We start from the raw sequence: 14,630 nt of genomic DNA on the forward strand, positions 1-14,630 counted from the left end.
CCAGCAGCTTTTTACCCCTCCGATGCCGGCAGGCTGCTCCCCTGTCCCTTGGAGACAAACACATGTTCTTGCCAGATATCGAGGCAGCTTCCTTGTGTATTAACAGGAAACTGGCATCTTAATGGACGGCTTAATGGGACTTATTATTTGTTGAGTGCTGGCAAAGGGCTAAACTGAGAACAAGGTGTGAAGTACTTGCATGCTCTGAGGAGTTCTTGCATGTTCTGAGGAGATAGGCTGAGTAAGCCAAGCTGTGATGGAAAGCCAGGAGGAAGGAATGACTCAGGGTAACGCAGCTGAACCTTGAGGAGAGATGTCCTGTGAGAAGTACTGTGATTTGGCAAAGCAGGATGGGAAGTCGCAGTGTTTGGTGTATCAAAGGACTACATGGTCCACACAGAGCAAGAGGCTAGGGCAGGTCGCTGTCAGCAGCAGTTTTAACTCCAGCCACAGCTCGGGAGATGTGGTGCCCATTTCTGTCTCACCCATCTGGTACAGCCTGTGGTGGGAATCCAGAGCAAAGCCTAAACTTGTCCTGCATGGCAAGAAATCTCTGCTACCCTGCCCCCCCACACATTAGGAGGGCTGTGGCTGAGGCTGTGGTGAAAACACTTTAAGGAGAGCCACTGGGAAGAGGGAAATTAGTTCTTTCTCTAAGACTTGCTGCAAGCTTCTGGAGAGGCAATCTGAGTGAAGAAGGTGGGAAGAGACAAAAATTGTTGTCATAAAATCATGTGGCCAAGTGGGAGGGTAAGAGGTGGGTGAAAAACAGAGACTAAACTATTAGAAAATGAGTACAGGAATTTCATATAGTAGAAAACCAGAGAAAGAATTAACCAAAGACCTTGCGTAGGTATTTCAGCACGGAGAGTGAGGGATGTTCCCCTTATGGGCTGTTCATGCAATATCCTTACCACCAACTCAGATTAACACTGGAAATCCTGGCAGCTTTACGTGTGCCGGGGGAGTCAGGAATCTGAATCTGGGTTTTGCAGCCTAAGTTGATTTCCAGTGGCAAGGCACAGAAAGCTGTGGGAAGGTGCCTGGGTCCTGTTAAGGTCCTGTGAACAGGCAACAAACACTGCCTGTCATCAGTGCTTCCCACAGCAGGTCCCCTCAGCTCCCGAACTCTCATGGTAGACCTTGGACCCTCACCATATCAAAAGAAGTTGCCTGTCTTTAAATAAACAGAGACTTCTGCCTTATCTGTCCTTCATAGCTCATTGCTGGTTCTGCTGCCCTAACCGGAACAGTCCTCATGGTTTCCACCTTGCTTCTGTACCTATGAATATCTCTCCTTACATAAACAGGGACTGAAGGAGCAGGTCTTGTGGAATTCCCTTCCTTCCCCCAGAAATATCAGGAATATTCCAAGGATTTGTGTGTCGCAATGCCTGGTCTTCTATAGTGGGATCTAATAACATCGGAAGCCACAGGAAACATGAGGGGGTTACCTTGTTTATATCTTCCTATGGCTGGATTTGGTAACAGTTCCTACTTTGGTAGCCATTTAGGTTATTAAAAAGGAGTGTGTACAAGCCAGCTCTTGCACTCCTTACTCAAGCTCAGAGTGATCTCAGCTGAGAGCAGATGACTAGACTTAGCCTGGCATTAAATAACCAAGGAACTGTGCTGAGCAAGCAGAGAATAAGGGGTTTACTAACTCCTAGAATCACATTATGCTGAAGGAACAGCAAAAAAAATCACTTGTTTCGTTTAGGAAAACACTAGTTTTAGATGGGAATGAAAACAAAGTGAGTTGGCTGATGATTTGGTTTTGCTTTATAGGGCTCACAACAGCCCCTCACCCTCCAGGATAGTGGTTAGGGTGGTGGTTTGTTTGCATGCCAGTGATGCTCAGGTGTCTTAAATAAGCCTAGAGGTGACCACACAGTGTGTGGGGGGGATTGCTTAACTACTGCCACCTGCACTCCAGCTTCTCTTTCTCTCTTTCAGGTGCCTAACTTCATCAACACCACACTCCCGCCCCACGAGCAGGTGACGGCGCAGGAGATAGACAGCTACTTCAGACAGGAGCTCATCTACAAGAGGAATGAGAGGATGGGGAAGAGAGTGATGGCGCTTTTAAGGGAGAACACAGACAAGAGCTTCTTCTTTGCCTTTGGAGCAGGTACAGTGTGGATTTTTCTGGTTCACTCAATTATTGTGATTGAAAGTAAAGCAGTTTGAGTGCTTCAGGGTTTTGTTGCTGGTGCTACAGACAGATTTCTGCGGGGACTTACTTTTGAAGTAGAAAGGTTTTCATTTGTCTAAGCTTGCTTCTGAGGTGCAGTGAGTTAGTGTAGGAGAGGGGTGTGGGTCCAGTGGGGCTGTGGACAGGCTGTACTCCTTGTTTTCCATCTGACTGCAGAAAGGTAAAGCTGTTAATGCTTTTCACATCGATGTGTTTGTTCCTAGCCCAGCCTGTGGGCTTCGCAGGCTGTGTTCACACTGTGGTTGTGTCTGTGGCTGCAGGACAGGAGATGGTTGAAGTGCCTTTGAATTTGCATGCAGTGGCTCTGGGGTCGTAGAACTTGTTGTGGTTTGAGCACTGGCCTGGGGTTTGAAACCTTTGGGGCTGCTGCTTTGGTGGTGTGTCTGTGTAGACTGGCTGGTTTTGGACCTTGCACAAGAGCATCAGTTAAGTGTGTAGCTCAATGCCAGTTTTACATTGCTAAGTAAAATTGTAATGCGTCCCTCTGCCTGTTTAAGTTCTCTCCATGGAGTTTGCAGAACAAAGATGTCTGTTGTACCTCTGTGAGCCTGTGACAGTATGTGCTACTGTCCTTTCTCTCTCTTTTTAATTTTTTTTTCTTTTCTAATGGAATTCACATTTCTGTGTGATAAGAGTATAAATTATAACTGTTTGGGCCCTGGTTCAGCAGAATCTTGAGCACTGGCTTAAGCAGCTCTTCAGGCTCCCTCAACTTCAAGGCAGCCTGAGATTGTTCTGCTGAGAAGCGATCCGCTCCTCCTGCTCCCTCCACTTGACAATTTCTCATTTTTGACAGAACTTTGCTTCTCATCCCATGGCTCTCTCTATGAACTTTGGCAACAACTCGCCTTTTGCTACTCACTTCAGTGGGAATTTTGATTAAGGACTGTGGGGTTTAACAGAGATACATGTATTTTGATGTATTTATTTTTTGAGTGTATCCAGACTGCATTTTCCCAAGCTTATTTAATCTCAAGTTTGCCTGATGTTTCTGTCCAAGGAGTTTTGCTGAACTGTTTTTACAGTAGGAAAATATATCATGGAGGTTCATAATTGGACAGGGATTCACAAAGAACAGCTTGTCTAACCCGTAGTGGGGTTTACCAGAGATTATTGAACATGATGATTTTGGTGTTGTCTCCAGTTTTGAAATACCCTTAACCACTATATGCTGGAACTGGGAGGATAAACTGGGCGTAATTGTCCTCTTGCCCTGCTCTGTGCATGCTTTTCCTGGGCATCTATTAGAGACCATGGCTTGAGATAGGATCTTGGACTGGATGGGCCCTGGATCAGGGCCACTGTAGCTGTTCTATGTGCTAATAACAGAGATGAAAATAAACAAATGTGTACTAATTGCACGTTGCTTCCTATAGAAAGCTGTGTCTAAGTTGTGGGAGGTTTGAACTTTTGCTCTCCATCCCTGAGAGCGTCTCCCTGAAACTCTGGGGCAACATCACTTGAGGAAGTTGGCTCATGAAGGATAAAATGGGATTTGCTCTTTACTTGCCATTTCTTGGTGATGCTGGGAACAGACTCTGTCTCTGGGTTCTTTCTTGTTCCCAGCACCAACTGTCACAAGACAGAGCAGACGCGTGAAGCGGGATTTATTGAAAACTGGGGATGCGGGACACATGGAGGCAGCATTTTGGTTTGGGTGCTCTGTTCCAGCCCCCCTTTGGCCCTTTTCACTGAAGTGCCATCCCTGCAGGCCGTCCCCACTTTAAGTATAATTAATTCCTCCTCTCCTCTCCAGGGTGTTTTTTTTTTCTTTGTGCAGTAAGTACTGAAAAAATTAATAATTTTTCAATGCCAGAACTTTCATGTGGCTGAAGCACAAGCAAATTCTGTTTCTCTTATGCTTCTTTTATATGCAGCTTTTCTCCTAAAGGTTTTTGTTGGTTTGTGGGGTGGGTTTTTTCACACACTGAATTATAAGAATGGCTTTGTTGATGCATTTTGTGTTTTTGCATTCTTATATCTCTTTCTCGAAATTTAAGGGACTCCCTTGGTATGTTTTTGGGTCAGGAATTCAAATTGTTTTCTAAAACCTTGAGGGTTTGGGTTTGCTTTTTCTGAAACTGAGGGTGTTTTTGGTGAAAACTGAGGCTTTTGCATATTCCCATAGATTCTGAAGTGCAAAATTTTAGGAATGCACCTTTTAAATTAGGATGAGCATGATAGAGTCTGCAGGAGTACATTAGCTCTCAGAACAGTTCAAAGATCATTTTGTTTAAGACCCTGAATATTTAAGACTTGCATGATGGAGGGGAAATAATTTGGAAAAAAATATTCTGGATAGTATACTCCAAGTATTGTTCTTTTGCTAAGCATGATCTCTATATTATGCCATTTATTTTGAGGATATTTGAACTAACGAATGAATAACAATTTAATTATATATATAGATTACGAAATTTGGAAACCATTTCCTAATGTCATAGCTTCTGGGAAGGGCAGAACGGGATAAAAATGTGCTGGCAAGTAACATGAGGAAAATAAGTATTTTTCTAAATAAGAAAATAAGCCTGTTATGGGCAAAGCACCCTGGAAAAGCTTCACCAAACACAAAGTTACAGACCTGGGCTGCTGTATGAGGGGAGTCCCAGGCCCTGACAATGATTCATTGGGCTCATAACTCAGTTATAACTGGAGCGAAGGGTCTTCCATCCTGAAAACAGCCCTCCCAAGGCAAAGCCTTGCCTGGTTCCTCTGGTGGCCTCACCATGAGGAGACACACCTTACAGAAACTGCAGCAGTTAGGTTTAACTGGCTTTTGCCCACAGCAGTCGAAGCTCTGTTGGGGCACCATCCTCAGCTTGATTTAAGATGCCAGTGCCATGGTTGGGTAGTTCAGTATTGTCTAACACTGAATTAGTATAATGAGCTTGACTGTGCCGTGGGACAAGTTGCAGATGTCTTTGCAAGCAACAGTCTGGTTTGGTTCAGCATATGCTTCTCAGTGACTGTAGCAACAAGACATTTTATAGACTCCTCCAAAAGTATGTATTGTTGTTTAGAGCAAACCCAAAAGAAAATGAAGAAAACCCTACCCCAAAACCAGACATAGGGGACACAGTGACCAAAAGCCCTGGTTTACAGGATGAAAGCCATTGTTGGCTTCAGCTGTAAAACAAGATGATGATGCTCTGGCTGCCTTGTGGTGCAGGAGCTAGCACTACTGAGGTTGTGGTTGGAGCTGGAGGATGCCAGGCTCTGTGAGCAGGAAGTGTGGTCAGTAAGTGTCATGGATTAGGACTGGAAGGAATCCGCTCTGGTGGAGCATCCCCATGATAAAAAACCCTACAAAGTTCCTTTAGGATCAGAAAAAACACAACTTATGCAGAGCAAGCTGAATCCCACCTGGCTGGATGAGCATATGGCTGGAGGGGAGTGCAGATGGTCAGAGACACGGTGACTCCTCTCACAAATAACCTTGATGTGAGGTAAGACATATATCCTTGGCACACCAGCTCTGGCAAGTCAGGAAACATCCCCAGTAATTCTGGATGGAAAAGGATCAATTGTGAGGTAAAATGCAGGAAATAAATTGTGTGGGGATTGGTGCAGAGACACTCGGGTACAGCAGGGATAAGTACTGCTGCCTTGCTGGAGAATGCTCATCTCCCAGGGAAGCTGTGGTGGTTGGGCTGCTTGGAATAGAACAGGTAATTAATTTATTTGCCTGTACTCTCTGGGTTTGTGGTGTGGTTACTGGATACTATGTGTGTAGAATTTCTACCTAATTCACCCTTGCTTTTAAATGAAACTGGTAAAAATCTTCCAGCTGATCAGCTATTTAGTAGAAACCTGGATATTTGGGGAAGCTCTTTGTTTGCATCTGAAAAAGCAAGTGTACTTCTTGCAGGTTTTGGGTCAAACCCGCAGGTGTTTGGGTGTTGTCCTGCTCCTCTGCCCACCGGGATTCCCAGTGCAGCAGTTGTGCTGTGTGTCACTGGGAGCTGAGCCACACAGACCTCGCTCTGCGTTGTGGGAGAGGTGGTTCAGCCTGGTCTGTAACAGAGTGTGAGGCTGTAAGACATCGAATGGGTCCTGGGGATGGAGGGTGGGTTACTGGGCAGGCATCTGATTAACCAAACAGACTGAGATAAAACGATTTCTAGATCCCCAAAGCATCTTTATGCTGTTGAAAACTTTTGTTGTTGTTGTTCTTCCAGTCAAAAGTATTAAAACAAAGAAAACTTAAACAATTCTAAATGGAGCTCTTCAGTTTCCTGCTGTTTTTAAAAAATTAAAAGTATGCTTTTTCAATAGACCTCCCCCCTTCCCTGCCTTCTATTGCTCATTGTGAGCATTGCTCACAATTTAAATGCGTTGGGCCAGTTCAGACTTCTAATTTATTACTTTTTAAAACACATAGAAGTGAAAATAAGCATTTATTCTTTCTACTCTAATTTCTTTCTCCTCTCCAAGAAAAATACAGTCTTTGGATAAAATGGGACTGAGCTCTATACCCAGTTCTGTACACTTCATTCTTTTCCTGCCAGGGTTTACCGTATTCAGACTTAATGTGCAAACCTCACCGTACTGATATTCACAGTAACTGCACCCCAGTAATGAAACAGCATTTATTGTTTGTGCAGTGAAACGATATTTTTCAGGTAACAGGCACAGTAATCTTTCCCTCTGACTGAATGAAAGTGGCTAAATAGAGTACTTCCAATTAAAATTTGGGGGTTTGCTTGGGCTTTTGTGTTTTCACAGTGCATCCTGGCTTGCTGGGAAATGTTGATCTGTAATAACTGTGAAGTGCCTTAGACCTTCTATGTGTACAGGCAATTTATGAAGGTCCATTTACAGTCAAGAGAGAGATACAGCCAAGAGCACACGGGCCGTTAAAAAGAGTTAATATTTTGGCAACTAAGACTATACACATGAAGTCAGTGTTTAAGAAAAAAATCACTCTGGTTTATTTCATTTTTATGGGCAAATAATTTTCAAGTAACACTTATGATAACAGATGGATAAATTTATGTCTGCAGTTAATTTGAACGATAATTTCCTTAGGATGTTTTACTTACTTGCATTTCTTTCTTTCCCTCTCTTATGAGAGCTGTCAGTTTTGTAACTGAGAGCTGGATTTACTGCTTCAGAAATTCGGATGCTGCTCCAGTTCACAATGTTTATTAGCAGCCAAATCAGTAGGCTTTAAGGCAGTGTGTTTGGTTATTAAAAAAAAATAAATATATCTCACAGAGAATATTCTTCTGGTACTGAGAGGAAACTGAAATGCAAGTAGCATAGCAACTCACAGGGCAGGAGGAGAATCAAACTCTGTCCTGAAGTCATGTGGTGGAGGAAAGGATGTGTTTTCCCTGGGACCCCACTAGGTCCAGGCAACCACCCATATCTAGGAGGTCAGAGATGATCTAGGCACTTAGTTGTGGATGGATTAGTTTTAATTTTCTGAGATGCTATGCAAGAAAAAAGACCCAGGCTCTGTTGTAGATGTCTGTGTGCTGCCATGAAAGAGGAATTCATCCTGGAGGCAGGCAGGAATGGCACAAGTAGTTTTTCATCATTCCAGTGCTCAAAACAGGTGGATTTCTGCTCCATCCTGCAGTTTTCTCAGCCAGCATCGGGCTGGCAGCATCATCAGAAATGGTTCTGATCATCGTAAATTGGACTGTTAACGATAATGTTACATGCTGTTTCCAAAGTCTTTTGTAATTGTTATCTTGCTCTTCATTATGGCACTTGGGGGTAGGGGGTGTTGGAGGAGCCTGCAAGCCTTGTGGAAGGGAGAGAATTGTGCAACTTTTCTGTAGGATGGGGTTGGTATGACAGTGCAGCAAGAATATAAAATCTCCTTTTTCTAGTCTTCAACTCCAGCGCTTCCCTTTTGCTCTCTCTACGAAGGATTTCCAAGGAGAATTTCAACATGTCAGTTTAGATACTTTGGAGACACCAAAGAGAGGAATGGTCTCAGCCTTTACCTTCTGGGGCAGTAGGGAGTGGCAGGCATCTCCAAGGTGACTCAGGTCTTTTGTGGTCTTGGTCACTGCTGGGATGTGCTTATTTTTGTCCAGAAACTGAAGTGCAGAAAAACCTGAAGTACTCAGATGTAGCTGTCTTGAACAAACTCTGTCCATGGCTAAAAAGGTGACTGCAACTGGGATGAAAGATGACTGCTTTTGAATTTGAGTGGGAGGAAAGATGGGGGGAGGTGTGATAACTTTTCTTACTGGAAACCATATTTCTGCTCAATAGTTTGGGGAAGGAAAGGAAATGATGGATACTATGTGCAGCTTAAACGCAAGTAATTAAAATCCAGAGAGCCTTTGTGAAAGCCATTAGCACCTGCCACCAGATCTGGCACTCAGGTTCACATATGTTACTTGAAAGTGTTCTTTTGAAAAGGGAAATGCCTTGAGGCCGCCTTCCAACTGCACGCTGAGGACTCCGGATTTACAGGTGTTGAATATGCAAATAGCTGTTTTGCACTCCCAGCTGATGTGATGTTTCCAGCTAATGGGGCATGAGGTTTCCAGCAGAACAACAGTGGGTGTCACTGATTGGTGTTGGAAGTCTTGTTCTCCATCTTCCAGAACTGTGTGGCTTTTTCCCATTTCCATTATTTGTCTTGAATCCTCTGTAGAACATAAAAGAATAAGAGGGGGGGGGGAGGCAGAAAAAAGAAAGTGCTTGCAGGCTGGAATATAAGAATATAAAGAGTCTTTATCCCCCAGGTCAGGCGTCCTGGTCCAATGCTGATTAGTGGTGCTACTGACATCACCAGCACAGTTCATCAGCGGGTTGTCTCAGTGGAGCAAGAAGTTGGCGACCGGGAGATTGAACTTGGCCAGCCTACAAAAGAGAAGAAAAGGGTGAATTAACAGTTTGCAGATGCTAGAATTCCCTCTGCTCGTGTTTATTTGGGCATCCAGATGCTTATAGTGAGGTTGGCCTGTTTTTGTGTGTAGGCTTGTTTTACTATTAGTTTTTAAGGGAAAGTATCACTTTGCTTTTAAAAATACCCTTGAATGCTAATTTTGACCAAGGCTGTGGAATGGATTCATTTAAAAGTCTGCATTAAACAGGCAACGCCTGATTCTCTTTTCAGACACTCGGTTGTACATCAGGAGATGCTCCACAGGGGAAAAGCTTGTTCCAAGTGCAAATCCAGCCTGTAGCCCTTTAAAATAAAAAAAATAATCAGGGAACACTTTTAATGTACATCGATCTTGTATCATACAGAGGTTTGGAAGCCTCAGAGTACTTGCTTTTCACCTGAAGCTCAGATCTGCAAAGAGAGAGCTCCTGAGTTACAGGGCCCAAAATAAGCCTGCCTAAGGGAAGGACCATTCTGAAGACCAGCTCCTGTAGCTCTGATTTAAGAAAACCTCCTGTTGTATAACAAGATATTAATTGTAGAAACACAGTATGCTGTATGCAATTGGGGGGTATCCTGAGCCTGCCCTCACCTGTACCAACTGGGGAAGGCAAGTGATGTATCAAGTAAAAGAGCAGATTGATGTCACTGGCCTTGCACTTGGCTTTTTCTCCTGGTGTGTCACCACCTAAACTGTAGAGGGAAGCTGGACAAGTGCTGGAATCCCTCAGGTCTGGTGGAGAACTCGTGGTGTTCAGCAGGGAGTCCTGCCCAGCCACTTCTTGCCTTTGCTTTCATCGCTGCTCCACCCCGGCAGGGTACAGCCCCAGATCGGAGCTACGAGTGTTTGAGTAAATGTTAAAAGCAAATAAAATGGGCCTTGCAAACCACAATGTATACGTTTACCATCTCTAGTGTAATTCTTCCTGTGATGAATGGGGAAAGTTGCCTGTACACAGTAGGGTTTTGGTTTAAAGAAATGCATACATTAATGTCAGCTCCCCTGGGTCCCTGACATTTTCATATCGTATTTATTATTATGCCCGTGCCAAGTTCTACTGTAGAAGTCTAATTCTGCCTGCCTGCTCTCAAAGAAAAGAAAACTATATTGGCCCCTCCTGTCCTATAATAAAGGGATTTTTGGCTATGGCCTTGCTGTATTTCTCTTCAACATTTGAGATGTAAAAACGTAGACATAATTCAGGAAAAGTTCTCTTTTCAGAACTGCAAAGAATTGTGAGAGATTTACACCCGGGCTTAAGCACTCTGCTGAATAGGAATGGGCTTAAACATGGGATGAAATACTCTTTCACACCCCCTCCCCATGCAGGGGAGAACTTACTGTGGATCCACAGGCCACCCTGCAAGCTCTCAGGAGACGTGGCAGAGGTCCCAAGTAACTGCAGATTTCATAACGAGGGTGTTGAAACCAATATATGGATGCCAGGCAATTCATCACTTTCTATCCAAAAACTGTCTCATCAGAAAATTCCCAACCAGCTTTAATAGTGCTGTTGGGAAGACATTAAAAGGACAACGTGGAGAACCCCACGACTGGCAATGTTCCTCTAACACTGAGGTTTCTGTGGGATGTTAGTGTGAAAAGGCAAACGGGATACAGATTGCAAAGAGCCCAAGGATCTTGTCTCAGCAGGGATACCTTCCTGTGCTACCCACAGTGGTTACAATGTCTCCACACCCAAGCTTACTTCCAGTCCCCCTGCCATCTGTCCTGGTCCCAGAGGAAAAGGAAGTCTGGCTACTCTCTTTGCTTAGCCCCATACGCTGCACAGATCCTTCAGTGGTGTTTCACGTTAATGCAGGTTGATGGGGTTGACAGGGGTTCATGTTCCTTTCTGCTGCCCCCCTTGCCTGGGTGTTTTCCTCCAGTGGAGGAGCAAGGATGTCCCAAGGCATTCTGGACCACAATAGCTCTATCTGCAGCAGCCTCCCTGGCAGAGCCTTGGGCTATTAGAGCAGGGAAGGGAGCTTGGTAGAGTGAGGAACCGGTTTGTACTGCTCATGCTGTACCTGTAGGACTCCAAGCAATTTCTGACCAGTTTTAGGGCCAAGTTGCAAGTTGTATGGAGAAGAACCAGGGATCTTCTCTGTGGATTGGAAAGACAGGGCATGACTGCTGGCTGAAGCTAGTTGTTTTGCAAAAGTAGATGTGAAGCTGAAAGCCTTAAAAAGCCTGGCTGTAAATTATGTGGATTTCTTCAGGATTTTTACTGGTGTGGAAACTGGGACTGGAAATCTCATTAAACTGGGCATTCTTGTGAGAGTTCCAGGTTTTCTTGGTTGTGGTTATGCCAGGAATACCATCAGAGCAAACTTGCTGAGAAAGGATTTATGGATTTGGCATAGAATCCTATTCTCACTGAATTAACGGTGGCTCTGCAACTGACATCAGGGTGACTGGTGCGTGCACCTGGATGAGACAACATTTATTTGTCATTCCAGTTCTTTAATCTGGGCTGCTACTTCCACATTGCTGGGAAACCTCAATACCCTCTTCATAAACCTATTAAATCCCACTCCTATTGTTGTTTTCTCTGGTAAATCAGAAGAAATTTGTCAAGGAAAAGCAAGTGTGTGCATAATATACTTGTGCCCAAAAAAATATTTAAATATCAAAAATGTAAATTTAAGATAGAATTACTTAGAGAGGCAGAAGGGAAATAATTAGAGCTCTAGCCAGCAAGAAGAGATGTCATAAACTTCAGTTATTCACCTCTTGCAGACATTCGAAACACAAACTCTGCCACTGTTGAACCATTTTAGAGGTTCGTAGAAAGCAGCAGATGTCTGTTGGACAAAATTGCTCTGGTGGCAACTAAAACTGGGCTTAAGCCCAAGTCCAATAGCTGCGCTGCCATCTGAAACTGGAAAAAGTTTAGGTTCGTGCTCCAGTCTCTGCTCCCTTCCTGCTCTGTGCAATAGACCGAATGAAACTCTGAGTCTGGACTTGATGGATGGGGAGTGAGAAGCAACTCCTATCCATGGAGAACATTGCTGTTTCAAATTGTTTTTCCAAAAGATAAGTAACAAAAGTTGTAAATATGGTGATTCTTAGCAAAAATGGAGAACACTAGTATGCTGGTGCTAGAGTGCTGCTTGTGATAAAAGCTCCCAGAGGTAGCCTCAGAGGTCTAGTTCTTGGTAGACTGTTGTGCTACAGAGTTCTGAACTGAAACGTGGCAAAATATGATTTCAGAACTAAGAGGTTTTTATTCCTATCATCTTCCAGGCAGGCAGTGGGAAAGAGGAGGCAGATGAATCTGTTATGAAGCTTCTGTTTTTAAAGAGATGTTCAGTGAGACCTACTAAATGCTTTGATTTAGATAAACTGTTACTCATCAACTGAAAATTATTCTGCCAGAGAACTTACAAGCACCTTTTATACAACACAACGTTTTGTTGGAGTTCAGCTTTGGATCCATCCCTGGTAGAAAAGTGAATTATCCATTATTTTCCTGGAATAATGTTGCAGGACTAAAACCCGTGTGACTTTTATCTAAAATAAATAGCATGAATGTTTTCAGTATTTTTCCTGACTTTATTATGGGAAATACCTTAAATACTGAGGTTTGCAAACTTTTAAAAGTTGTATTTACACACTGAAGGTAATTGGAGAGAAAAATCAGATGCCACCGCTGGGTTAACTCAGTATGAAATTCAGCACCAGTTTTCAGTATTTATACAGAATCCACATTCACTTTGCATTTTTCCTTGAGGTGTTTGAGGTACAGTGAAACTGCTGTGAGGTTCTTATCACTTAGCGATCTGGTCTGGTTCCAGTTGAGATTTTTGCAGTACCTCTCACTGGGAGGATTGGTTTAAAAGGAACAGAAATCTGCCAAAGAAATAAAGCCTTCATTATTGACATCAATGCTATTTTTAATCTGGTTTCCTAAGGAAATGAGGCTTAAGCAATCAGGGTGTTTGTGAGTATGCATGTGTGTGTATATATAGGTGCGTGTGAATGTCTTTTTTCCCCCTTCATAAACTTTTCATCTGTTGGCTGATCATAACCAAACCTGACAGGTGGCTAGAGTGTCCAAGATAATAAACTCTTGCATGCTTTATGAAAACACTGATTGCATAGAAGGAAAAAGAAATTCATAGTGCTCATCCACCAGAAGAGCACAGCATGAGCTCAGCTTTTGTTAGATCTCAGGAAATCTCTGTGGGAGAAGGAGGTGAGACACATCTCCATAGGCAGCTGCGCTTTATTGGTTCCTCTGCATGCAGGAGGATGTGGTGTGTAGTCCATATATTGGTCATGGCATGGCTTGAACAGAACAATGATGTTTAGGGCTAATAGGTATTATGAAGAGTATTTCAGGAGCCACGTGTTACCTCTGGGCTGCCCTCTAATGAGGGCAGAGTGGTATCAGGGAGCAGGTTTGTAAATGTGACTGAGGCATGGCTCCAGGACCTTCCATAAACCTAATGAGTTCTGGGCAGTCAAACTGTGCAAGCTCGCTACTGCTAATTGGCCAAGTGTGCCATCAACCATGCCCAAAAATGTTCTTAAGTAGCCAAAGGGTGAAAACAGCTTCAGAAACTCTTTGGAGTCCAGAAAGCAGCCTGGGGCAGCATTCCTGTGTGCAGAGTTCAGGAACACTTTCCCTGGAGTGAAGGTCATTCCCTTGAGAGCAGAGAGGGCTCATTGGCAGTTGGGACCAGTATCAAGAAACGAAGGAATAAAGCATGACCTGAGGAAATTTGGTTTGCAAAGTTAGCTTTTCAGACAAGGGGATGCTTGTCACTTAGCAGTTGGAGATGATGCTTAGAAAACACTGTGTTGAGGACAGGACTTGAAACCTTTCCAGAGCAAAATACAGATGGGGATCAGAAAAGCCAAGCTAGAGTTAATTCTTAATTTTTATCATTTTTTTTGCCTTGAGATTGAAAATTCTCTCTCTAGTATTGTGGTAATAGTGATAACTGTTGGGGAGGGATTCTCCCTCTTGAACTGTAGGTGTCTGAAAGTTCAGTACATCTTCTTGTGTAAGATCATAAGGTTCCTTTCAAACCCCCAGAGAGTAAATCCTCCCACTTATCTCAGATTCATATTTTAAGATGGAATGAATTGCCCTCTGGAGACATCTTTCCACTGACTACAGAGGAAACCAAGCAAACTGACCTCCAACAGATGCCTGACTTTCAGATGAGTGGGATTAATTGAACCCTGAGAGAAGGAGTCAAGAATTCTGGGTGTTTTGTCCTTACCTCTACCTGACCTTGAACAAACTGCTTGGTGGACCAAGTTCCCTGAGCAATGTTTTGCATTGCTGCCAATGGAAGAGCCTTGTTAGTCCTGCTGAAAAAAATGCAAGCAGGAGACTGATGGAGTGCTTTCCATCATGCCTTGGAGAGCACCTTGTTGTGGACATTAGGGGAAAAGAAAATTGTCTGCCACTAGCTCTGGAAAACTTGTCCAGTTCCAGATCTCCTTGTTGAGGGAGAAGGAGAGCTGTAACCCTCCTCTAGTAGCGCCCAGCTCTTGGATACTGTTGAAGCCCAAGGTCAGCCAACCGTTTTGTTTGCTGTTCA

At 43.7% G+C, this 14,630-nt stretch overlaps 1 protein-coding gene across 1 annotated transcript in view; it reads left to right on the forward strand.

Moving 5' to 3' along the window:
• The window catches only part of TRABD2B (TraB domain containing 2B), a gene marked incomplete at its 3' end in the record, with an annotated part of 283,411 nt that overhangs the window by 167,875 nt on the left and 100,906 nt on the right, over positions 1-14,630 (forward strand). Inside the window, exon 4 of the mRNA XM_084266502.1 lies at positions 1,957-2,131. Coding sequence (XP_084122628.1) covers positions 1,957-2,131 — 175 coding nt within the window. The remainder of the gene's footprint in view (positions 1-1,956; positions 2,132-14,630) is intronic.

The sequence above is a fragment of the Gallinula chloropus genome, assembly GCF_964237585.1.
Source record: "Gallinula chloropus genome assembly, chromosome: 6".
Taxonomy (NCBI): domain Eukaryota; kingdom Metazoa; phylum Chordata; class Aves; order Gruiformes; family Rallidae; genus Gallinula; species Gallinula chloropus.